Here is a 25,665-nt window from a genome sequence, read left to right on the forward strand (position 1 = left end):
ACTTTGAATCGTTATTAAAGTGTAAGATATTTAGATGAATACAATTTATAGGCGGATTCTGCAGGGACTTTAGGAATATTAAAATAAAATAATAACATGGTTTGTGTTACACAAATAATAAGCGTTATTATGACGTGAGTATACTATATACGCTGTAAGATCCGCCACTGCAGATAAAATAAGTGATAAATTTTATTTTTATAAAATAACGTTGCGTTACCTCCGCAAAAACTGTGAAAGATCTAGAATGGCAAAAATAGCTCCAGTCGGTGGAATATATAATATTATACGGTTGCCTAAAAATAAAAATTCATAAACACGCATTTACATTTAAATTAATTAACATCCTGCTGACGATCTCGGGCCTCTGCCACTATTATACAGGGAATTCACCAAACGGCAAACATGAATATTGCTCATAACCACAATTTTATTCTATAACTTATGCGCTTATTCAAATTTTTGTTTTTGGAAATTTTTAAGCATTCTTAATAACATGTTTTCAAATACATCGATTTTTCATACCATTCGAGGAGTATTTTGTCTAACTTTTTTACACTAAATTGTTAAGCAAATGATTTTTTTGAAAATGTTGATGGTATCTAAATTCTAAAAAAAATGCAAACGAAAGCTTTTGAATTAATCAACTTATGCCCGTATGCATAGTCAATTTATGTGTCACATAAGACATGTCTTGTGTGACACACAATTATACAAATAGACTATGCATACTGACATATTAGTGTATTAATGATAATAGGCTCATCGCTCATAGTATGTAGGCTTAAACTTTAAACTTAAAAGTTTAAATATATGTGAGCTATGATGATTTTAATATTATAATTATTAATATTCATATTTTATTAAAGTATTTAAAAATGTCTGTGTAGGTATGATAAGTACTAGACAAAATACCACATAGATTATAGATGTATTTAATATTTGTGTAAAACCATTATTAATAAGGATTAAGGACTATTATTCTTATTATATTATCACGGAATGTTTTGCTTACCTTTACGCAAGGAACCGCAATCATCTTTCCAGCGATTTATACGAAATACTTGGACCAGTCTGGCAATATTCATCTGACATATTCGTGTTCCTCCAGGAGACAGGATTGGACAAACTCATTTAACCAACTGAATAATACCTTATAATTATGCCCATAATATAACTTAGTCAGTAGTCTAGACATTTCGTTGTTATTAAACCTTTATATTTACTGTAACATCTATTTGTAAAAAAAAAAAAATGTATCTTATCCCAATGGTCAAGTTTCTGAGGGTTATTTCTTTAATAAAAAAAAAAAAAAAAAATAGTATACTACACACAATCATTATAATATCTCAGAAACTACTCGTTCAAATGTTTGTAATTTTAAAATCTACTTTATACAAAATTATTTAGTAATTATAGAACGTCACAAAGATGTACTTACGACTTACCATCGAACTGTTTTATAAAACCACTGTTTGGGTTTATATCATAGTACACGTACAATTAAATAAAACTCTTTATGTTTTCTTTCGTGGTTTTCGTTCACGTTAATAGAACTGTATAGCCGTAATATAGGTATTCAATAATTGTAATGCGAAGTAGGCAATCGATGATGATCCACTTGAGGTCTATTGCTTATACTTTTTACGATAATGACGCGATCACAATATGTGAGTTATTATTATTCACTATTTTTAAATGTAATAAAGTCCAAAACAATATTTTAGATTCTGAGCGGAGCGAGTGGTTTTACAATGGAGTTTATTTTATTTTTTTTTATCCTGTTTACAAAAGTTTTACCAGAAGTAGTGTTTCGATTAATCGGTTTCAACATAATATAGTACCTTGCTTTTGGGAAATTTGATCAAGATGGTACTTTAAAGAGGTCATTTTTTGACTTTCTCAATAATTATTTAATTCCACGGGAAAAACTACCGACAAATTACGAAAAACCGCTAAAAATGGGATTTTAATTTCTAACGCTTTCTTTATCACCGTAGCAACGAATAAAAAATAATAATATTATAATATTAATTTAACTTACAGGCTATAATAAATAATAACAATATAAAAAATCCAGACTGACAAACCGTCTCCGCTCAGAATCGTTTTTCTTATACAATGATATATTATATCATTGAATTCAAGTTTAATACAATCCATTATACTTTGATCCACTTGTAACCTAATATACAGCAGAGCGACATCCACTTTCCCGTTTTTTTTTATCTGGAACCTATAGGTACTAGCTATAAATTTTTATATGATGTTATGTTAGCGATTTTCATTTTAACACTATACTTCAATGAAATAATATTTGAAATATTGTAAAAGTAAAAAAGGTGGGGAACTGTGTAAAAAAGGGGTTGATGGAAGATAGGTATAAACTACTGCGGTAGGTTGTCCAAAATCAATGATCAGAACTTGAGTAAACTTCGGCAAAAGGTGGGAAGGTAAAAAAATTTTTTTTTTGTTTTTATAATTAAATTGGACGGGTGGAGCCCTTGTAAAAGGCAACGGTTTCGTTTGTATAGGTAGGTGCACTGGACTATGGTACCACAGTACTATACTAATAATAATATACACGATGCGTAGATAGACTCGTTTTTTATCTCTCATTCTTAAATGGATATTTTTCCGTTTTCGTGTAGTATAACTTCGGAAAAGTAAAAAACGATTTGAAATCACGGAACGACGAAAAGCAATTAAAAAAACGTGCGAGTAATGGACGTCGTCGCGATGTCGGGTCATCTCTCCATGCTAACGTCCCATCGCAGTATTTGTTATAGGTATCGTATAATATGTATATAGTATAAAATAATACGTTTTTAATGTCGCAATAAACGCGTATACAATTATAATAATATATTATACACACCTGTTATATTTATATATACATATGTAACACCGCGAGTCCAGATTCAATATAACGATAATTCCATCGGCGTTCGTGATTTCAGACCACTCCTTCTCAAGTCGCGTCTGCGGCGTTTTCGTCTGGCACTATATTCTACGCCCAAGTCCACACTTGCACGGGAGGCATAAGAAAATCATAATAATAATTTATAGTACGTGATATATAACGCACGCGTGTGTAAATATTGAAATGCGATAGGTACATATGAGTATGTACATAATATACCTATAATCTATACCTGCCGTCCTATATAATATATCAAGGACTCTGTCCAGCGGTGGGGCGGGGGTGTGCGACGATTATGTTGATGCGTTTTGTGGTCGTCTAAATTTTAAAACACGAAAAAGAAAACCAGTCGTAATAAAAACAAATATATGTATATGAGCAGACTCTGTATAATAATATTGGTATTATTACGGTACGTGTTTCGTATACTATGCTGTGTGTCCGCGAAAACATGGTACACTGTATATAATTAAATTACCCGTATTACTCAGTAGCCTATACGTGTTTTTGAATTCTGTTTTCGGAACGTGAAACTAGACTATTGGATCATCAATCTCCCGTGGACAGAATTATAAAATATGTATAGGGTATACTGAGTAATGCAGGTAACCTAAACCCAAGTTATAGAGTGTACCTATCCAGTTTTACCGACCGTTTTAATTCTAAAACTTTTTGGGTTCAGGCCTCATGTGGGATCGTTCGGCTATATAATATAGGTATCTAATAATATGATGGGTCCTAACCGTCTGTCGATAAATCTTTTTCGATAAGATTTTTGAAACACAAATATTGACTAAAAAGTAAAAATAAAAATATTTTCCAGATGGAACTATAGTCGCTGTGAATATTTTTAAAACTGAATTATTGATTTCTGTCGAGTATAATAATATAAAATTATTATATATTTGAGTGAATTTAAATTGTATCGGTAAAGGACGTGAAAAATGCAATGAGACAATGGCGTAACAAGAATTTTAATGATTGAGGGAAAGGGGAAACATGTTTTTCCTGTTAAAAAGATTGAAAATGTAATAGAAGTTTATCCTTGTATAAATTGTTCAAATATCATTTCAAAATTAACTAATACTCAAATGAACAATTTTTCGTAGGCATTTGAAGTTAATATATTTCGACAAAACTGAATATTTAAACGAAATACGTATAATAGTTTTTAATTATTTTCTTGTAATTCAAAAAAATATTAATCGTAGAGAATTGAAACTTCCTCCATTAGACCATTACGTATACAATATAGTATTCAGTATACATATTATATTATTATTTTCTATATGCATACCTACTAAAGTCTTCAACATATTTAAATTAATTTTTAAAAATGTATACCACTATACAATAATGATACGTCAATATTTACTTATAATCATAGGCTTGGACAGATTTTAATAGCAGGTGTACCTACCTATCACACTGTAACTGAAGTTAAAATACTCCAAAAAACCATTGAAAATAATTATTACTTAGTACAGAACAGTGTTAGGCTTAGGAACAACATTAGGCTTGCAGAGCACATGATGCATTCAAGAGAGACCTATGTGATACTTTATTAGTCTATAATATATAATACCTCCTCTACAATAAAATATAATTTAATGACAGTATCAATCGTACTTATACTGTTTATGGAAAAACATGTTCAATGATATTTTAAGTTAACCTTTAAGGATTTAAGCCATAATCCGCTGCTATGGTCTTTGTAGTAATAAAAAAGAATATTTAGGTGCCAGGTGGTGTTTCTATATAGAATATCCTGCAGCAACACCCATAAACAAGGGTATGCTTATATAATTTACACTTTACAGCTTAAAAGTTAACAATAATATTAAATGATTTAATATCATACATATTTATTATTCGTAGGTACATATTAGTTAACCTACATGCACCTATATTTATTGTATTTTATATTACCAATATTTTTTGCTATTTTTTCTTTCTTCTTTGTTTAAATATTCAATATTTAGTTCCACAATGCGGATAATCTCTTGTATAATATCTATAATAACTATAAATGTACTCTTTACCAATTTGGGGTGTTTAAACTTTAAATAATAAATTAAATAAATAAATAATGTATGCGATTTAATTTTATTAAAAAATAGTTCAAGTTCAACTAACCGTATTGCCAATAGAAATTTGATTAATTTAACATACCTAATTTGTTCGAATTATAGTTCATCCGTTATTCGTAGGTTACAGGAACACCAAAATGCAAACATATATTAACTAATAATTGTATGGAATCACATATCGCATATCTTCGATGTTATGAAAAAAATTCACATCATATGAACACTATAATTTTATGTTCAAATGTACGATTAAAAATAGCGATTTATAAAATATCATTAGGTAATAACTAACAGGTATAGTAAACAAACAAAACAAAATGAATCAGCAGACAAGAAAAAAATGAAGATTGTGTATAATATACTATGGTATATCTACCGAGATTGAAATTATGCGAAATTTTGTTTTTTGAAAACACCCAAGTAGACATGGGTATAGAACCCCAGAGCCCTCTGCAGGTTAGGTGAAGGTAAACGTATATTTAAAAACACTCAAATTATATACACAACGATGAGTGGTATCCGATAGTACCCAGCCCAAACGCGCACCTATATTATTATATTATACGCGTAGATTCAGTTGAAAAAGAGTGGAAAAGAATATTCGGCCGGTCGGTGGCATATTATTATAAATTATAATACAAGACCACCGAGCACACTGAGCATATGCGTATAAAGATCATGAAATGCCTGACGTATATATATGTATACTATATTATGAAAAGTAATTAATAGTAATATTACGTAGGTATATAATATATCGTATATTTCCGTGCGCGCGCACAACGCGTTATTAATTACCGTGTACAAACCCGGGCTCACGCTGCTGACGTGCGGTGCACATAATATTATCATTAAGATGGCTCTACATAATAATAACCATAATACAAATATACGATAATATTATTTACGGGTCGGCGTGTAATAATTGTTGGTAAGATATTATAACGTCGTGACGGGAGAGGAGCACCGACCGCCGCTTCGGAAGACCGTCCGTCGTCGCGGACGACTGTCGTGACTACAACTGCGACGACGATATTCATATTAAGTATATCATTCTAAAGCGTACCGCCGAATAATATTGTATGATAATAGTACATAATATTATAATGCATATTATTATTATTATATGTACATCGTACATGACTGCTGGCAGCGGTCCAACGTCTGCGGGTCCACCGCGGGCTACTGCAGGTCCGCTGCTCATCCACCCGAAAAGATACGAATCAAACAATTGAAGACAAACGAATATCATCCGTACGAGCACACGCGATCATACATAACAATAATAATAATAATAATAATAATAGTAATAATATGAAATTATGGCCGAAGTGTATACAATATAATATTACATGATAATATATGCATACCGGCGGCCTCCGATCGTCGTCAAACGCGACGACGAACATTATTGTATATTATGCAAGTTTAATGTACCTCGTTTATTATACCTCGGCCCGGGGACCACGTGCACGCCACATGTGTGTATGTGTTTCGCTCGTACAGCGATAAACACCGGAGTAACCACAATGGACCGCGAGTGAGAACGAGATCCGTACACACGTGAAGTACACCTCCGACTTAATCGATTTTCTCCTCCCAACGCGGTGAACGAATCATAGGCGTTTCGTAGTTTCGTCTTAATAATGCACGCATAATATAATATGCATAGGTATAGGTAATATTATTATATGCGCTGCGCGTTTATAATATTGTATAGGTGGTTTTTTTTCTCAATCGGCTATGCTCGCAACGACGGATGCGAGTAGTTTTTCGCCACTTTTTATAGTAGAAACCCACCCAAAATTAGTATTAAATTACTATATAGGTACCTATTCGAGCGCATAGACGATATTCTGTATATACCCGCAAGATTGGACAAAAACTATGCACATTACACTAGCACTAATATTCATATTAGAAAATCCAAAAATAAAATCTACCAGAGATTGTTAATCCATACTTTAAAAACATTTGTAATCTTAATTTCAAAATTTGTATACCTCCCCAAACGTCTCAAAATACATTTTCCCACATTCCATATAGCACCCTTATATTATGATGTATCCGTCTTACAAACTCATAGGTACAACATTATAGGTAGCTAAATATTTGTTTTTATAGTAGTTTCAATAATGTTCCAATTTTGTTTTCAAATGGGTTTTTTACAATGTTTTAATTTTTAAGCAATTTATTATTAGTATTTATGTAAAATATAATATAATTATTTAAAAAATGTTCTAATAAGCTTAAACATTAAAATACACATCGTAAATCCGCCCTCGCCGTTCGTTGAGTAGCCGCCGGATTCAACTATATCGTAGTGGTAACAGTTAGTGCGGAGCAGACCATGTCTTCGGTACCGGTTAATGCCTTAATGGTTATACAGTTCCCCGTCAGGTAGGAACACTATTTGTCGGATGCGCTGCCGACCGTTCTGTCGAATCTGAAACTGTGTAATACTCACTGCAGTACGCACTGCAATCAAAGGCTATAGCCTTATGTAGCCAGTGTGCCGCGACTTATAATAACTATTGATAATTTTCCACGACGGAAAAAAAGTTTAATGCCATCGTATAATGCGAGTGATTTGACCATCGTAGACCAACAAATCCAAACCGACACGCACCGCGAGATGTATAGGTATACAACCTAACCTAACTTATTTTTTATATTCGCTGCGCGTACCACACAAAATAGATCTATGTATAATATATGTTTGTGTTCGGCGGTTCGGCCGCAACAGTCGAGGGAAACTCGTATCGAGTTTCTTAACTTTTCAACTAGCTGTTATAGCTGTTTTTAACTTATTTGTCAACAACATCCTATAGGTACCGTAAAATTTTGTAAATATGTTAGTTTTTATAAAACAAAATTCTTAGAAAAATATATCTTGCTTTGGAATATGAAATAAAAATATAAGTTGCCGATCAAAAAAGTAATTAACTTAAAACGAATTACGATAAAAAATATAGTTTTTTATTTCAAAAATGTTTGTGATGAATTCATATTATGTGAAAAAATATATTTCGTTAATACTTTTTGAGATGGCTTCTATAGCTATACTGACTACTGAAACTTTGAGAGTTGAGACATGACTTTACGTTTATGTTGACTTATAATAGACAATAGTTATAAAATAATTACCATTTGGCATTTTATTTAGCATTTACCATTTTACCCTATAGGTATACTTACATAACACTATAACAGGTATGAAAACATTAAACAAGCATTTATTTAGTAATAATATTTTGTTTATTTCCATCAACTTCATATAGTTTTATAAGTTTTTAAAAATTTGATCACACTGCTGAAATTTTGTACGTAGGTACTCGAAATTATAAGGATTAATTTATACATTTTTCATTACTTCAGCCGTTCTTCCAAATCTATCACTGCAGCGAATAGGACCTTTTTCATTAAGTCCGATTATGACAACAATCGTATACGTAGTACCAAAAAACAAAAAAAAAACAAAACAAAGATTTACTCGTATGTAAATTGAAACATCAGAGTGATTAAATCATTTACCGGAAGCCCGAAGGACTTCCAACACTCTGCGCGTCCGAAAACAAGATCTGCTAGACGGGCTGACGCTCAGGACCTCTACTGAAATTAATTGAAATAAAATTTAAAAAAAAAATTACAAAATATGAGGATAATGGGTAGCACATTGTCGTTCACAAATGTTATACCGGAAGTAATTCGGGCTTCCGTTTTCCACGCATCAATTTGTACATGCTGCACATTCGACTGCAGGACCGATTGCAAATTATATGGTTATAGTGCGCCAGTTACATGTAGAACCACGTATATGTCAGACCTACTAAAAATATGCGCAGGGCGTCCAGTAAAGGGCAAACATTAACCAAATATTTGAAAATTGAAAATTTGGAAGTAAAATATAAACGAAAGTTATATATTTGTTTAAACTTTGGTAATCTCTTTATTGTGCGTCCTGTACATATATATATATTTATATTAATTATACATAAAAATATGAGTCCAAGAAAAACAACACTCAGGACCAAGTTGGTACTGAATAAACTATACGACCTGGCAAACAGTAGTGTGTTGACTTGAAGAACCGCGTCCCATAGTTGAACCTATGAAAAATATGTGCAGGGCATCCAGTAAAGAGCAAACATTAACCAAATATTTGAAATTGAAAATTTTAAGTCGTTATTTTTAAGTTAAATAATATTATTTATATATTTGTTTGAAGTTTGATAGTTTCTTTATTGGCCATCCTGCACATATATATATATATACATAACAATTGGTTGTCCTAAGCGGACTCCAAGCAAAATAATGCTCAGGACCAGGTATTGAATAAACTATACGACCTGACAAATAGTCCACATTATTTGACGCGTAAAGTACGACTTGAAAACTGTGTAGAGTGCATTTGAACCTACAGAAAATATGTGCAGGGCGTCCAATGAAGAGCAAACATTAACCAACTATTTGAAATTGAAAACTTTAAGACGTTAAAATATAATAGTTATTTATTTGTTTAAAGTTTGGTCATCTCTTTATTGGATGTCCTGTACATATTATGTAAAAAGTGGGAATCCCGACAAAACTTCGATCGGGCACTGCAGCTAAAGGAAGTGTCTCACTATAAGATCCCAAATCATCTCCATGACTTAGTGCATTATGTCTCGCCGTCTTGAAATCAATTTTGAAAATGTCCATTTTAAACGATCTGTGAAATACTAAAAAAAATTCTATTCTAAATGCATATTGTTTATAATTATTATGTGGTGAAATGTTTATCGTTACGTTGCTACGTAATGCCCGATTTTGTTGTTAGAATCGAAAATCGTTTATGCTTAATATTATTATCTACACGAATGACACTAAATAGTATATTTTTTTCGTTGTTTCGTAGCTAAGTGATGGGCGGTGTATACTGTGAAATATATAGGTAGGTATGGTTAGGTGAGGTTGGGTACTTGAATAAATTCATTTTTTTCATTCAAGAGTTGCTCATACTATCCCTCATGGCTATCCACATAGATATTAGTTATTACATATTTTGTAGTTAATAAAAGTACCTTAAATATAATTTTAAAGAAGGTGGGAAACTGGGTACTGCTGTGTTTACATTAGGTATTTTGTGGGCCACTGTGCCACCGTGGTATGAGTTAAATTTGAATATGAAATTGATATAAAATCATTGTATACGAAAAACGATTCTGCGCGAAAATGGTCTGTCAGCCCATATTACTAAATACTAAGTATATATTATGATATTATTGCTATTAAAGTGATTTATTTTACTACTCGTCATTAGTAATACGTACAGTATAGGTTGAACTTTCAAGCACAAAAGAGTAATATTTTTAAATCGCAACAAAATAACTAAATTATAAAAATCGTGGGTAGGTGGCCGTATTTCTGACAGCCCACGTGACCGCGTCAAACGGATTTCGCGTACGATACAAACGTTACCTATATATACACAGCTTTTAAACGACAGGTACCCACTTCACGAACGAACATGAAACGCATCATGAAATAACGAAACGGACTTGAAATTCGGACAGATAGTGAAAGATCACAAGTATAATTGTAATAATAATAATAACAAAATTAAAAACAATATGTTAACTTCGATACGGTACGGACGAGATAATAACAGCCTAAACCTATTATATTATTATGGTCATATTATATTAACATAGTCATATTGTATAGATCTAAGGCCGATGGGTGGTGGTTTCGGCGAAAGTATAACACTGAGCTTTTCTATACTCACCGCCGGGTATGATTGATCGTGATGTTATAGAGCTTGACAATTTAAAGGTACGACGGTTGAATATATAGGTATACCGTCATTGTGCAGGCGAACTTTTGTACAGCAGTAGAATGCACGGCAGAGGTCTGGAGTTGTAGTGACATCCTCCCAATACATACTAGCCCATGTTATAGGTACATTTTTTTTTTTAATTTCTACATTTTAAAATAGAAATATTTGGTGCCCGACGCCAATACTTGGTACTCGTTGTAAGTACCTGCAACACTAGCTGCAAGTATTTGATACCCATTGCAAGGTCGTTTCGTTTGCATGGGACCACCTCATGGTCCCACTAAAAGATGAAACACGAGTACCTGTGCTGGACAGGCGAAAGGCCCGAGTGACCGGCCCTCGCGACCGCGAGAACGTTTCAGTGATGACCATAGTGTAGTGGCTTAGCGTATCAAAATCTGCACCTATTTCAGTAGCCATCCTCCCCTCCTTGTTTATTGTGTTTACTGTCCAATGTATTATGTTAAGTTTAGTATTTGTTTTCTCTAAAGGCGTGACTTTATGTCAAATTTTTTTCATCAACAAATTTCGTTTTTGTTTATTTATTTTATACATTTTTAGTTCAACATTTTCTGTTTGAAGTTGAACACCTTTTTAAAAATAATATATAACGTTTGTGACTGAGTTACGCTGTGTGTCACGTTTTTATTTTTTTGTGAAAGTTAATAAAACTACTTTTTGTATATAATGAACAAAAAAGCATTGTTTCTTTTTTTTGTATTGTTGAGTGTATTTGTCAATTGTTACGCATTTAACGACTAATAAAATCGTTAACATTTATATTTTCAACAGAATACTCGTTTATATAGAGTAATAACTAATGACCATCGACCTGCAGACTTCAGTACTTATAATATAGACGTATAAACGCTACGCACGTATTATGTTCCAAGAAATATTTAAATCATCAAATACTAAACTCGACTAAACTGCGACATAAATCATAAAATAACTCAAAACACCAGCGGATACGCGTCAAGGATAGGTATACAATCTGTATAAGGTTTGTAAATATGTATTGTGTGGAACGTGTGAACTAAATATAGTTGAAGAGTTATTATATAAAATAATATTTATAACAAATTCATGTCAATATTTTTGAAAAAATTTCGGAGGAGGTTTGAACCCTCAACCCTGGGCGAATACCATATTTTCTAAAATTTACTTTAGTTATATTATAATCCAAAAACATTTTTCAATAGGTAGGTATACCCACAGTCCACAGATGATCCAAACCGTTTTTATAGGCTATTATAATATTATAATAGTTCACGATCATAACACTCAAAACATTAGTTGGAAAAAAATCTATGAAATACTGTATTATAAATTATATTTTATTAATTAGGTACTTTTATGTAGGTACTTATGCTATTATTGCTATTAATATTTCTGTGCGCATAAGCACCGATACGAAAAAATATAAATCCGTTTGTTAAGGCAGCTGTAATGATATAGTATAGTAAGTGTTTAAAACAAGAATAATTATAATAATAATTAATACAATTATGTTTACCACACGCGTCCTCTTATGCATTACATTCACAGCAATATATCTAAAGATTTTTCAATGTAGCATGTCTGATTTATATATGTACTGCCTTATTGGTATATATAGAGGTGATTTTTAAGATTGAGTAGGTATCGATAATTATACTTATTGTTTTGAAATACTGTGGTCTGTGGTATAATATATCTTATGGAAATACGAGAACATTGGAATTATAATACATATTGTGATATTTGTTATTATTCATAATTAAAATCTATAGTAACAGATTAGGTAGGTACAGGTCCTCATTTAGAAAACTCGTGTGAAGGTCCAGGATTATCTACAACTGATAATTTAATGTCAACTTAGTACAATAAGTATCTTAAAATGATTTAGAATACCTAATAATAATAAAAAATATTTGACATTAGTATTTAATAGTAATAATTCAATTTGATAAATATTTGCATTTTAAAACATGTATGTCTAAACACATTTTTATTTTATTCCAACTGCTATAGTATCCAACGCAGTCAGCTGCACTTTTTGGTATTTATGTCTAATGTCAATTTGACCCCTCAGCTCAGGCCTTACGCGTGATTCAGACGTTCACGGTTTAAAATCGAAATTAAAAGTGTGTTTATAAGACATCGTTTGATATTTCAATATTGATATTAATATTAAAATATAATTACGTCAGTGGTCTGCTTAACATTAATTATCCACGAAATTCGTTTTTGACGATTCGTGTAATCACACTACCCGGTACCTAAATATATACCGAATTCTGAGTACGTTTTAACTTTTGAAGCCCCAAAATGAACAACATGGCTTAAGAAAAAAAAATGTTATAATAATTACAGCCATAATGCGTGCAAACTTCGAAATTAATGAAAACAATAATTATATCGGTATTGCACATTATCGGTCCCTGGAGGTATATACGGCACGATTTGAAAAAAAAGTAAAATAATTTACATAACAAGTGGGCCAATAGTATTACTAAATAATCGTATATTTTATATGATAATAACATTTAAAAAAAATTGTATTGTGTTCTAGGGACTTGAGATTTAATAAAATCAAGGATATCGAACCCAAATCATTAGCTCACCTGACAGAGTTAAACACCTTGTGAGTTTTAATTTAATGTCAACACTTTTAAAAGTATAAATAAACATTATTCATTAATTATAATTCAAAATTTAAACATATTTTCAGATTGTTGAACAACAATAATATAAATGATCTGAAAAATGGGGCATTTGCAAACCTTTCGAAGCTTCGATTATTGTAAGAATAAAAATTAACAAATAGTGATTATATTAATTATTATATACCTAATATATTAATAATATGAAGTCAGCTTAGTATATCATCGTGTACTTATATAATATTTTTACTTATATATTATATAATAAATTAATTATTTACTAGATACTTGTATAAAAACAAAATCGAAAACATCGAAACTAGGGTTTTTAATAACTTAACGAGCTTGGAACAATTATACTTGCATTTCAACAAAATTCATAAGCTTGATTTGGAAATGTTTAAGGGACTTACAAAACTGGATAGACTGTAAGTATTAAATACATTTTTCATGTGATCGTACCGTGCATGGTTAGCCAAGTGAAATAATGACATTTTATATTTTATAAATAGATTTTTACACAACAATAGGATAAGAAAAATTCCACCTGGAACATTCGATTCATTAACGTCGTTGGGTCGTTTGTAAGTCTGCATGAACTGCGTACAATATAATACATTATTGATATTATAATAATAAATTGTTATGCTTTCATTGTTTGAACTATATTATGTGTCTAAACGAAAGACTAATGCTTTATATTATAGACGGCTAGACAGCAACCTGTTGACGTGCGATTGCGATATTCTGTGGTTGGTAAACGTGCTGAAGAAAAGTCACACCTCGGGAGAAGAATTCGGGGAGTTCACGGCGACGTGTCATTTTCCCATAGAAATGAGCGGAAAATCGTTGATGGAAATGACCGAAAACGATTTTCATTGCAGTGAGTAGTCTAATTATTACAAAGTCATAAAGTATGCAACATACATAGGTTACAATATATAGGTTGATATTATATATTATACTAATATATTATACGCTATAGTCTACCTATATTCCATGCAACAATCAGTGCTACCTATTTATTGTTGTTTTATTTTTTATCTATTTGGGATTTCAGACGAGTTGCGGTTTAAAGAAGAACCCAACGACGTGACCGTGTCGTTCGGGGGTTCGGCGTTTTTTACGTGCAAGGTAGAAGGCAACCAGAATGTAAAAACGATTTGGACTCGCGACAAGTAAGACTTAAACGATCGGAATAATGAATATTAATAACAAAAACTTATCACACCAAATCGTATTCATATATACTATTAACCATTGTGCGTACCTATAATATATTGTATATTATATTATGTTGTACACGCGAGCAGCAACGAGATTGATATGACCGATTCGAGGTATTCGATGACCAACGACGGGCTCATGATCAAATCCGCGTCGTTGAAAGACGTCGGCACGTACGAATGCATGGTGAAAAAAGAAAACGTCGAGTTGAAGTCACGACCGGCCAAAATCATATTAGAGTCCAGCGCGACAGCCGACTGTAAGTGCATTTCGCCTTAATGGATAATTATTGTTTGACTGATGTAGTTGTCCGGAACGAGTTGTTATATTATAATATAATATTGTAATGTGGTGATTTTGACGTATGCATATTGTTTTTCATACAGCGCCTCCGGAAATCATCGTGGAACCCGGCCACAAGACGGTGTCGGTCGGCGAACAGTTGCGACTAGCGTGCCAAGCCGTAGGAGTGCCCGAACCGTCTATAACGTGGGCCAAAGACGACATCAATCTAGAACTTGGCCAAAGAGTTCAGGTACGATAATTATAAGATAATATTCGTTCTCCGATCGTTTGGGCAAGTCAGCTATATGTAATATAATCGTATACAACTATTAATCGTATACTGTTATTAAACAATGAGCTATTTCAATTTTAAATAGCTATTATATTTACTCTATAATGTTCGCAGTAGCTCAAACTTTTTTAGGAATAATTTTTCCCAATAATTTTGCTCCTCTACCTATACAATTGCACTGACTATGCGCGCCCTCTTAAATTTCACTGACGGAAACGAATTTATTGAAATTCTATATTCAGCATTGAAATACTTATATTAATGTGTGAGCATGTATTAAAAATATTATTTTTTTCTATGTGAGTATCCTGTATCCACTGTTCTACAGTTGACATTTTACGAAAACGTTTTTAAATTCTAAGCCTAGCATGTTTTTGGCTAAAAAGATCAACCGATATGCTGACACTGAATCTGGTAAAATATCGTATAGAGAGGCATTTTTTATAATCTCACGTTTTCGTATAAAATTGGAGCGTTTTGTTTATACGGAAAGGGCACACCAGATTTCCTAAAAAATGTCATTAGTTACAATTAATCATTTAGTTATAACATACCTAGTTAAAAATGTATAAACTTATTAAACATACAACGATTTAACATTGAATTTGAATTTTACATAATATGCATATCATCCATTATCCATATTACAATAAAATATAATAAATTACGAACAAACTCGTTAGTCGTTATCTTTTAACAATATACCTACAGCAGAGATACTTCCCCGGTTCTTTTTTATGACGTACCTACCTATTATCAGAAGTTAGTTGACTTTTATCATTTATTTTACTTTATTATATTTAGTGTAATACATTTCAAATTACTGTATAATGTCGATTAAAATATTAATCCATATACTACTTACTGCAGGTAATTCAAAACAATACATTGATTATATCGAAAGTGGAAAGAACGGACGTCGGTCATTATAAATGCGTGGCGTCCAATTATCTGGGACGAGTATCTTCCGAGGCGATGGTTAACGTAAACGGTAATATCCTGTATATAGTCGTATATCATTATCATAATGCATGAGTTCTAAGACTCGTATGATTTTTAATTTGGCCATCTTTTAGTAGTAATGCGGTCTACCGAAACATTTTTTAGAAGTACAGCTCTAAGTATAAAATATTTTTTTTTAATTCTGAAATTTAAGTTTAATAAATTATAGAAAAATACTCAGATTACTATAGATTATTGTGTATTAGCAATATTACAATAATAATTATTTTCATAATAATTTACCAAATCATCAGATATTATATGGGTAATTATGTAGGTATTGTGTTATGTTATGTAACTTATGTTATGTTATGCTGTAGATTTACCATTTACTTTCTTCTTAACCTTTATGGCTTATACTGTTATCATATAAATGCATAATATATATCTAAGCATTCTAAGCTCCGTATACCAACTCCATGACATATGATTTGTATAAATTATTTCTTCTAAAATGTTGACAAAATATTGTTATTTAATTATAAGCAACTTTGGTTTTTTTCAATTGAAATTCTATAGTCTATTAGTGTGAGAGTAACTACATAACAGTAGTTAAGAACGACATTTTTGTGGACCTCAATAATTTCAGAAAAATTTGAAATAGAATAAAAAAAAATTAAAAATATACTAAAACAATCAGCCTTTATATAATCTTTATTCACAAACCTATGTTTGTCACACACAGCTCCTCCTGTTATCGTTAGCGCTTCACACGACATAACCGTGAAGACTGGCGCCACTGTTGAACTCCAGTGTCTGGTCGAGGGCTATCCTAAGCCCGTTGTCACCTGGTTCAAAGACGGCCGTTCGATCACGCCGGGTCCGAGGACATCGTTCCACAACGAAAGTAATTGATATAAAGATCGATTATCTCTATGTACAATATATGTTACAATGTAGCCTAAGCCTAATATTATATTGTTATGGACACCTATTATCATCATGTGCGTTTTCAAATGTTTAAGGAACGACGTTGCGCGTGGAACACGCAAAAGACGGCGACAGGGGTATGTTCACGTGTTTGGCTCAAAATTTGGTTGGGTCGGCCGAGAGCAACATCGAAATAAAGGTCAGAGGATACGGTCCCAGACGTCCGAAGCTTCTGATAAAGCCGTTCGACATGGAAGCCCCGCAGAGGACGAGCATCGAAGTGCCTTGTAAAGCTGACGGAGATCCCACGCCAAACGTCACGTGGACCAAAGACGGCGTTGATCTTGTCCAAGACCAAAACCACAAGTCAGTGCGAGTTGCACATTGCTTATTTTATTTTCTATAGCACAATTAAAATAGTTTCGCTATCCACGTATTGTAAATTCTAAAAGCTGGCCGAATAATATTAATTCATGACATCATTCGTATGTACATAGTAAATAACAGTCGTCGGAGGTTAGCTACGGTTAGGTATATAGGTTGTACCTACCTATGTTTTTTTTTTATCACAGATCCAATTTATTTTATTTGTATGACTGTATAATCATAAAAACGTGCCATCGATGAACAACAATAGTACCTACCTATCTTAAAATAATTTTATTCGAAGAATACATTTAAAGTAATTAATCAAATAAATTCTCACTAAACAAAAAAAAAATAGATAAATTATTAAGATAGTAATAATATGTTAAATACAGTTTTGCATAATAATTGTACGTACTTACGACTTACGAGTTATAATATTTAAAACAAATTTTTATTCCTCATACGACATATCAAAATTAAACCGAAAACACGTGAATGATTTAGATTTGCTATACTATGGTGATGAGTAGATATAATAATAATCAACGATTTAATGGATTTTTCAGAATCAACAGCATTGGAAGTTTACGTTTGTTCAACATATCTTTCGCCAATTCTGGCGTGTATGAGTGCACAGCCAAGAATATACACGGACAAGAGTCGGCTAGAGGCACAATTGCGGTTCTAGGTAATTACATATTATAATATATCGCGAACTTTCGTTATTATGGTATTACCGTAATACTGTAGAATGCGTAAATATATTACCGTAGATTGGGGTGACCGATAATGGTAGGTGAGATTAATTTTGGTCGGAATTATTCTCTTGTTGTGTGTGGTTACAGTTTTTACAAAATTATGATTACAATATTGACAGCATTTATAAACGATTTTTTAAATGTTGACACATTTATCTATAAAAAAATCAAAATATCATTTTACCATGTTTCGGTACCAATCTACACTTATGGATGAACGTTTAGAAGTTAGAACAGTGTCTCCGATTAGAAATGACCAACAAATTATTGAGCAACTATTATTTTCCATATTTTATTTACCTGACAACGGTTTGCAAACCTCAAACTTGAACATATTAATACGTATTAATAACGTATTTAACTTTTATTACCTAAAACAATTTAGAATGTTTATTATTAATAATAATCACAAATGACATTGTCCTATAAGTCGATATCTGAAGTATATTCTCGGTAGATCTTTATCAAAAATAAATGGTTTGGCCACCCCTGGTAAATGGTAACAACTTTAAACGTAGGATTATTTAATAAGTATTTATTATTTGATATTATAAACTAGTAATGGTTTTTTACTAAGATAATATTAAGTGCAGTTTTTGTCAAAACAATAATAATTGTAATTCGATATATATACAGGTGATGTGTTAGAACAATCGCCCGGCGACCGTTTCGTCAATTTGGCATTCCATGAGGCCAACTTGGAAGTCGATAGAGCGGTAAACGCTACGATTAATTCGTTGTTCGGTTCCAACGACAGAGTCATGAATCCGGAAAAGTTGATGAGAATGTCCAGGTTCCCAGACGTGTTCGCCAGAGATGTGGCCAAATCGGCCGATATTTTCGAAAGGACACTGGCGAACGTCCGGAAACACGTACAAGCCGGACTCAAGGTTAACTTGACCGAAAGTAATAATTATCGATTAATTGTTTTTTCGCACAAATATTTATAGATAACACCGAAGATAAATATAATTTAATTTCTGTTCTTCAGATTTTTCTTACAGAGACCTATTGTCAGTGGAACAGTTGGACTTGATTGCTAATCTATCCGGATGTCTGAAATACCAAACAAAGCCCAACTGTAGCGATATGTGTTTTCACACCAAATATCGGACGGTAGACGGTACCTGTAACAATTTACAAAATCCACTGTGGGGGTCGTCTCACACGCAATTCAGACGGATTTTAAAGCCAATATACGAAAATGGATTCAACACGCCGATCGGTGAGATAATAATATGATAATATATGATATGTTACGGGCAAAGTAGAAAACCCGAGCACTGTGGACAATGCCTGAATATTTTGGGCAATGTAAGAATGACCATTTTAGTAATCAATTTCTTCATACATTGGCCGGGCATTGTACGAGGTTTATTTATAAATAAAGGAATATAATGCTATCTTACATGCCTAAGATTACTTTTTAGTAATAATTCATTTAATTAAAACTATTAAAATAACTATAATTTAATAATAAATAATATTCATCTCGTTCATGTCAAACCACTTTTAGATAAAAATATGAATTCTTCAGTAGGAGGTACCATACTGGCTAATAGATTTAAAAACTATTAAAAAGCAACTAATATTTGAAGTGTCTATTTCAAGTTTTTTTATGATTATTAAAAAATGCAGTAAAATGTTTTATTTGATTTTTAATATATTCAATATTTAATCTACAGTGCCCAAATCTAAATGAGCACTGTATACAATGTCCGGACAATGTTAACTTATTCCAACTTTGCCCCTCGAAAAACGGGCACTGTGCACAATGCCCAATTAATTACTTTTTCCGTAACATATATAAATATAAAAATAATAATACCTGACAAAATATCCGTTTCGTTCAAACCAACCATTATTGTGTGTCTTACAGGTTGGACTAAAGGTATGAAGTATTATGGTTTCGAAAAGCCCGGCGCTAGATTAGTGTCGACGTCTATGATTCGCACAAACGAAATCACCTCTGACGAAGAAATCACGCACATGGTAATGCAATGGGGTCAATTCTTGGATCACGACTTGGACCACGCCATACCGTCGACTACCAAAGAGAGTTGGGAAGGTTTGTAGAAATCAATATTAAACATAGTTGTCCTCGACTGCAGCGGCCTACTGGCTGTTACTGATTAATGAATATTGTATCCGTACGCGTCTATTGTATATTTCTAGGTTTGGACTGTAAGAAAACGTGTGCCTATTCTTTTCCATGCTTTCCGATGGACGTGCCGCCAAACGACGACCGCATAAAAAATCGTAGGTGTATGGATTTTATTCGAAGTAGTTCCATATGTGGTACTGACACGACATCGGTGTTCTTTGATAAGCTACAGCCCAGAGAACAAATCAACCAATTGACGGCTTTCATCGATGGTTCACAAGTATGGTCGCGAATATAACGATTTTAATATATTATATACTGTCAATAAATGTATAATATAATATGTGCTTTAATCATATGCCACGAATGTGTTTATTAGATCTACGGATTTACTAGCGATCGTTCGTTTATACTGCGAGAAGTTCAAACGGGTTTTGGTCTGATGCGAGGCGGCATATCGTCCAATTTCGGTAAAGAAATGTTACCAATAGCCGGAGCCGACGAAGTGGACTGCAGGAGGGACCTGACGGAGAGCGACACGGGATGTTATTTGGCTGGTGACATTCGAGCAAACGAACAGGTGCAATATCGTCTGACTGGGTTTTAGACAAAGAATATTACAAATTGATTAACCGATACAAGAAAAAAAAATTAAATTGACATTTCAGGTGGGCTTATTGGCCATGCATACAATTTGGATTAGAGAACACAATCGTATCGCCAGAGAGTTACGCAGGATTAATCCGCACTGGGAAGGAGACGTCTTGTTCCACGAAGCGCGGAAGATCGTGGGCGCGGAATTGCAGCACATAACCTTCAAGCATTGGATGCCCTACGTACTCGGACCTAAAGGCATGGACATGTTGGGCCAATATCAAGGATACGACCCAACCGTAGACCCGTCCATATCCAACGTGTTTGCCACAGCTGCCCTCAGATTTGGCCATTCCATCATTAATCCGGTTTTGAGCCGACTCGATGATAACTTCACTACTATTCCTCAGGTATAATGATATTTTACACTGTCGAAGTGGTATTGAAACGAAATTTCAAGAAAATTTATTATCGTTTACAGGGTGACTTGTCGCTGGGAAAAGCGTTTTTCACACCATGGCGTTTGTCCGACGAAGGTGGCACGGATCCGCTGATGCGTGGGTTCTTTGCCGTACCCGCCAAAAGAAAAATGCCCAAACAGAACCTGAACGATCAGTTAATCGATCATTTGTTCACATCGGCGCACGCCGTATCATTAGACTTGGCAGCAATGAACATACAACGCAGCAGAGACCACGGCATTCCCGGTTATACCGAATGGAGGACAGTGTGTAACATGTCTAGAGCTGAAAGTTTCGATGACCTCAAAAACGAAATTAGTGATAACGATGTGAGAAATAAACTCAAGGAGCTGTACGGTCACCCGGGTAAGACACATTTGATTCCAATTTTGGCGCAACCAACATTATGTACCTAATTTTCTGTTTTTATTTTCCTTTCAGGTAATATCGATGTTTGGGTCGGTGGAATTCTCGAAGATCAAGTAGCCGGAGGTAAAGTCGGTCCGTTGTTCCAATGCTTATTAGTAGAACAGTTTAAAAACTTAAGAAATGGTGATAGGTGGGTTTGTTCGGTATAATTGTTTGCGCGTGTGTATTTATTGAATTTTTTTTTGTCGTAGATTTTGGTACGAAAATCCTTCGACTTTTAATCCAGCAAAACTCACACAAATCAAACAAGCGTCACTTGCTAGAGTTCTCTGCGATAATGGAGACAATATCACTCTGACATCTAGAGATGTGTTCAAATTACCCGAACTACAATCGCCCAAGTTATTACCATGTAAATCGATTCCAAGTATTGACCTGAGACTTTGGTTTGAATGCAACGGAGGTATAGACATAAAATAATATAATATTTATATTACAAGACTTGCGATCATTTTTACAGCAAACGTGTGTACCTATTTTAGATTGTCCCGGAGAAAATGCGTCCAAAGAAATGGAAGAACTTAGGTCTAAAAACGCATTGGCCAAAGTAATGAACATGACTGAGGGAAAACTAGAAGGTCTAAAGTCAGTGGTGGACGGGCTTAAATTGGACATTAAGAGATTAAAACGCGAACTCAGACATTTGACAAAAGTGAATAACAGTGGATGTTATGATGATACGGTCAAAAGGAGGCGCAGAGAAGGACGAACTTGGGTTTCCAATAAATGTACTAAATGCGAATGCCGAGTAAGATATTTTAATAATAATTATGTTCTTTAATATACGTCTTGTTAATATATAAATGTTGAAATAAAACATAAACATGTATAGGTAAATTACTATTATATTATTATATAAGTACCTGTAACTAATTTAAATTTGAATTTCATTGGAATATTGTTGCTCAAGAGAACAAAATGAATGTAAAAATTATTATATCCTTTATTTTCAGAATTCTCAAATATTGTGCAAAAGTTTGTGTTGAAGCAGATATTCAAAGATATTATAAAAAGACCAGTTTTTATTTGTGTATGGCAAAATCAAATCAAACAAATTAATATGCAATGTGTGATGACAGGTTTCATAAACCGAATTGATTTTATATTTTTATGTATAATATCTAGTTAAGTAATATTGTAAAATATTTTTGATTTTTCCTTTATTAAAAAAGAAATATTTTCAATTATAACGAAATAAACATTGATTAAATTTCTATTGTTTTTTTATATCAACTTCTTATTTTAAGATGAAAAATTAAAATTTTACTTAAATAGAAAATACATATATTATAAACATAATTTTATGTTTTAATTAGTATTTAAGTATTATATCCCACTAATCGTTCTCCTTGAATACTCTTCTACCAGGAATAGTATTAGGAATTTAATGTTTAAAACAATATATTAATTAGGTATACAAACATTGAAAATATTTGATTTAAGCATTATGTAAAACGATTGTATACCTCTATTATAATTCAATAGGCATGTGAAAATAACTATAATATAGTTATATATACGTATGTATACGTACATATACGTTAGAACGATTAGCAAATAATAATATTAAATAGGAAATGTTTCCCCTACATATTATGAGACCTATATATGCACGATATTTAATATAAATACAAAAAAATTTCAGATTTTATGTATCCCTGGCCCACAAGCCACAATGGAGTATTTTTACAAAAAAACGGCCAAAAATATTTTATAGGTTTATGAAGTTGAAATAAGTATAAACAATATTAGATCATAATTTTATAATTTTTATTAATTAATTTTTACAAAAAACCATTGATTATTTTTTTGGAAAATCATACGTTTCAATCAATATCCTTTTCATTGTATTTTTAATTATCTTCTTCCCTGATGTCTTCTGTTGTTCAGGGAGAAAAAGTTTCAATATTTCACTTGAAAGAGGCTTACTTTTTTTTTGATCTAATATTACTCTTCAAACTTTTCCACGTTTATACTGTAACCACTAGATATTGCTTCTAATATAATTTTAAATAATAACAATTACTTATCTGTATACTTAAATGATAATAATTATTAATTCGATTAGTCGCAACTATATACCCAACTATTGTATACAATTATAAAAATAACGTTACGTATAGGTACCACCAATTTATTAAATTAACGATTAACTCGATTAAAAGTTTGAATTAGGAACAAGGTTCGCACGAGATTCGGGGCGTTAGCATTAAAATACTTGATTTGCACCAATGCGTATAACTAGATTCGATAAAAAACGATTTTGAGCGAAGGTGGTCTAACTTTTTGGTAACCAAGGTAAAAATATATTACATTTTTAACAAATGTTCGTACCTATATATTTTTTATAATTCCTGATTATTTTGAAAACTAAAAAGTACTGGATTTTTAGATTCTGAGCGAAGCGATGAATGTATTGATTTTACAATGATGTGTGTTTTTTTTTTATTTTTTTTTTTTATTTTTGTGTCTGTCATCACCTTTTAGGACAGTAAAAGTGATTGCATTTTGAACCTAACCTAACTTTTCTGATAGGAAAGTGAATCTAGTTGGTACTTTGGAGGTCAAAATTAAAAATTTCCCAGTAGTTTTCAAAAGCGACGTGAAAAACAAAAGAAAAATTAAGGAAAGACGGGAATTTTTACGCAAAATCTGTTTTTGAGAAAATCGATTTTGATTTTTGGTGTAACTCTAAAACAAATGACCGTAAGGACATGGAATTTTGACTGAATGTTTATAATTGCATTTCCTATACACCATAACATTTTCCAAATATTTTGATATATTTTGAGCTGTTTACGGACATTGTCAATTTCCATTTTTTTTAGTTTTTTTTTTCTATAAATGTCAATAAAATTTTATTTGTTGTGTAAAAAAGAGTGAAAATTTAATGCAAGGCTCCTGATATAATTTTACAATTGCAGTTGAAAAATATTAAAAATACAAAAGCACAATTTTTTTTTTATAAGCATTTAAAGTTCAAATTTTGACAACATTTATCAAATTTATAATTTATTAACTATTTTGTAGTTAAAAATGTATAAAATGTTTAACTTTTATGGCTAAGGATTGAAAATTTAAAACAAGGCTCCACGTAAATAGGTTATATATAAATTACTTTATTCACAATAATATCATCAAATATACTTGGTAATATCATAGGCTGACTGATCGTTTTCACTCAGAATCGTTTTTCTTATACAATGATATTTTATCATTGAATTCAAATTTAACACCATCCATTACAGTGACCCACTTGTAACCTACTGTACAGCAGAGCGAAATCCACTTACCCACCTTTTTTAGATTTTGAGTTATATATGAATCGTGTATGAATGATAATATTGTTTATTAAAAAAAATAATCAAGTGATAACCTATAATAATAATAAATTGTTATGTCGTATTGTCCTCCATCAGGTACGTCGACTCCTCTTCCTGCTTCTGTTGAACAAAAACAGTCGACACTATCTAATAGTAAAACACACAATATTAATTGTCCCTTAAAATATTGATCGTTGGTAGTTACGATGAAAAATAAAACCGCGTTTAACCGGTGAAAACAAACCTCGCCTGTTTCCCCAAGTCAGAAAATCCAATTTAAAAATGTAGATCCCGAAAAATCGTTAACGGCAGTGCCATCTAGCGACGAAGGTGAGAAGCGCCAACAGGTGATTTTTGTTGGCGCGCTTATCGAGAAGTTTAAGACGACTGCGGTAGACCGCGCAGTCGTTATCGTCGCGGAACTCTGGTCGCGATGATCGAATTCGACGAAGCGAGAAGACTTTCGACCACCTGC

At 32.4% G+C, this 25,665-nt stretch overlaps 1 protein-coding gene across 1 annotated transcript in view; it reads left to right on the forward strand.

Moving 5' to 3' along the window:
* Positions 1-23,081, forward strand: part of LOC132938275 (peroxidasin) — a 37,256-nt gene extending 14,175 nt beyond the window's left edge. Inside the window, exons 2-24 of the mRNA XM_061005023.1 lie at positions 13,386-13,457; positions 13,545-13,616; positions 13,761-13,904; positions 13,989-14,060; positions 14,184-14,359; positions 14,537-14,654; positions 14,790-14,962; positions 15,090-15,238; positions 16,151-16,271; positions 16,968-17,129; positions 17,248-17,518; positions 18,088-18,209; positions 18,916-19,185; positions 19,271-19,504; positions 20,159-20,347; positions 20,455-20,663; positions 20,763-20,963; positions 21,052-21,387; positions 21,459-21,804; positions 21,880-21,997; positions 22,059-22,270; positions 22,350-22,615; positions 22,821-23,081. Coding sequence (XP_060861006.1) covers positions 13,386-13,457; positions 13,545-13,616; positions 13,761-13,904; positions 13,989-14,060; positions 14,184-14,359; positions 14,537-14,654; positions 14,790-14,962; positions 15,090-15,238; positions 16,151-16,271; positions 16,968-17,129; positions 17,248-17,518; positions 18,088-18,209; positions 18,916-19,185; positions 19,271-19,504; positions 20,159-20,347; positions 20,455-20,663; positions 20,763-20,963; positions 21,052-21,387; positions 21,459-21,804; positions 21,880-21,997; positions 22,059-22,270; positions 22,350-22,615; positions 22,821-22,853 — 4,066 coding nt within the window. The 3' untranslated portion in view covers positions 22,854-23,081. The remainder of the gene's footprint in view (positions 1-13,385; positions 13,458-13,544; positions 13,617-13,760; positions 13,905-13,988; positions 14,061-14,183; positions 14,360-14,536; positions 14,655-14,789; positions 14,963-15,089; positions 15,239-16,150; positions 16,272-16,967; positions 17,130-17,247; positions 17,519-18,087; positions 18,210-18,915; positions 19,186-19,270; positions 19,505-20,158; positions 20,348-20,454; positions 20,664-20,762; positions 20,964-21,051; positions 21,388-21,458; positions 21,805-21,879; positions 21,998-22,058; positions 22,271-22,349; positions 22,616-22,820) is intronic.
* Positions 23,082-25,665: the final 2,584 nt, after the last annotated feature.

Source organism: Metopolophium dirhodum, chromosome 2, assembly GCF_019925205.1.
Source record: "Metopolophium dirhodum isolate CAU chromosome 2, ASM1992520v1, whole genome shotgun sequence".
Taxonomy (NCBI): Eukaryota; Metazoa; Arthropoda; class Insecta; order Hemiptera; family Aphididae; genus Metopolophium; species Metopolophium dirhodum.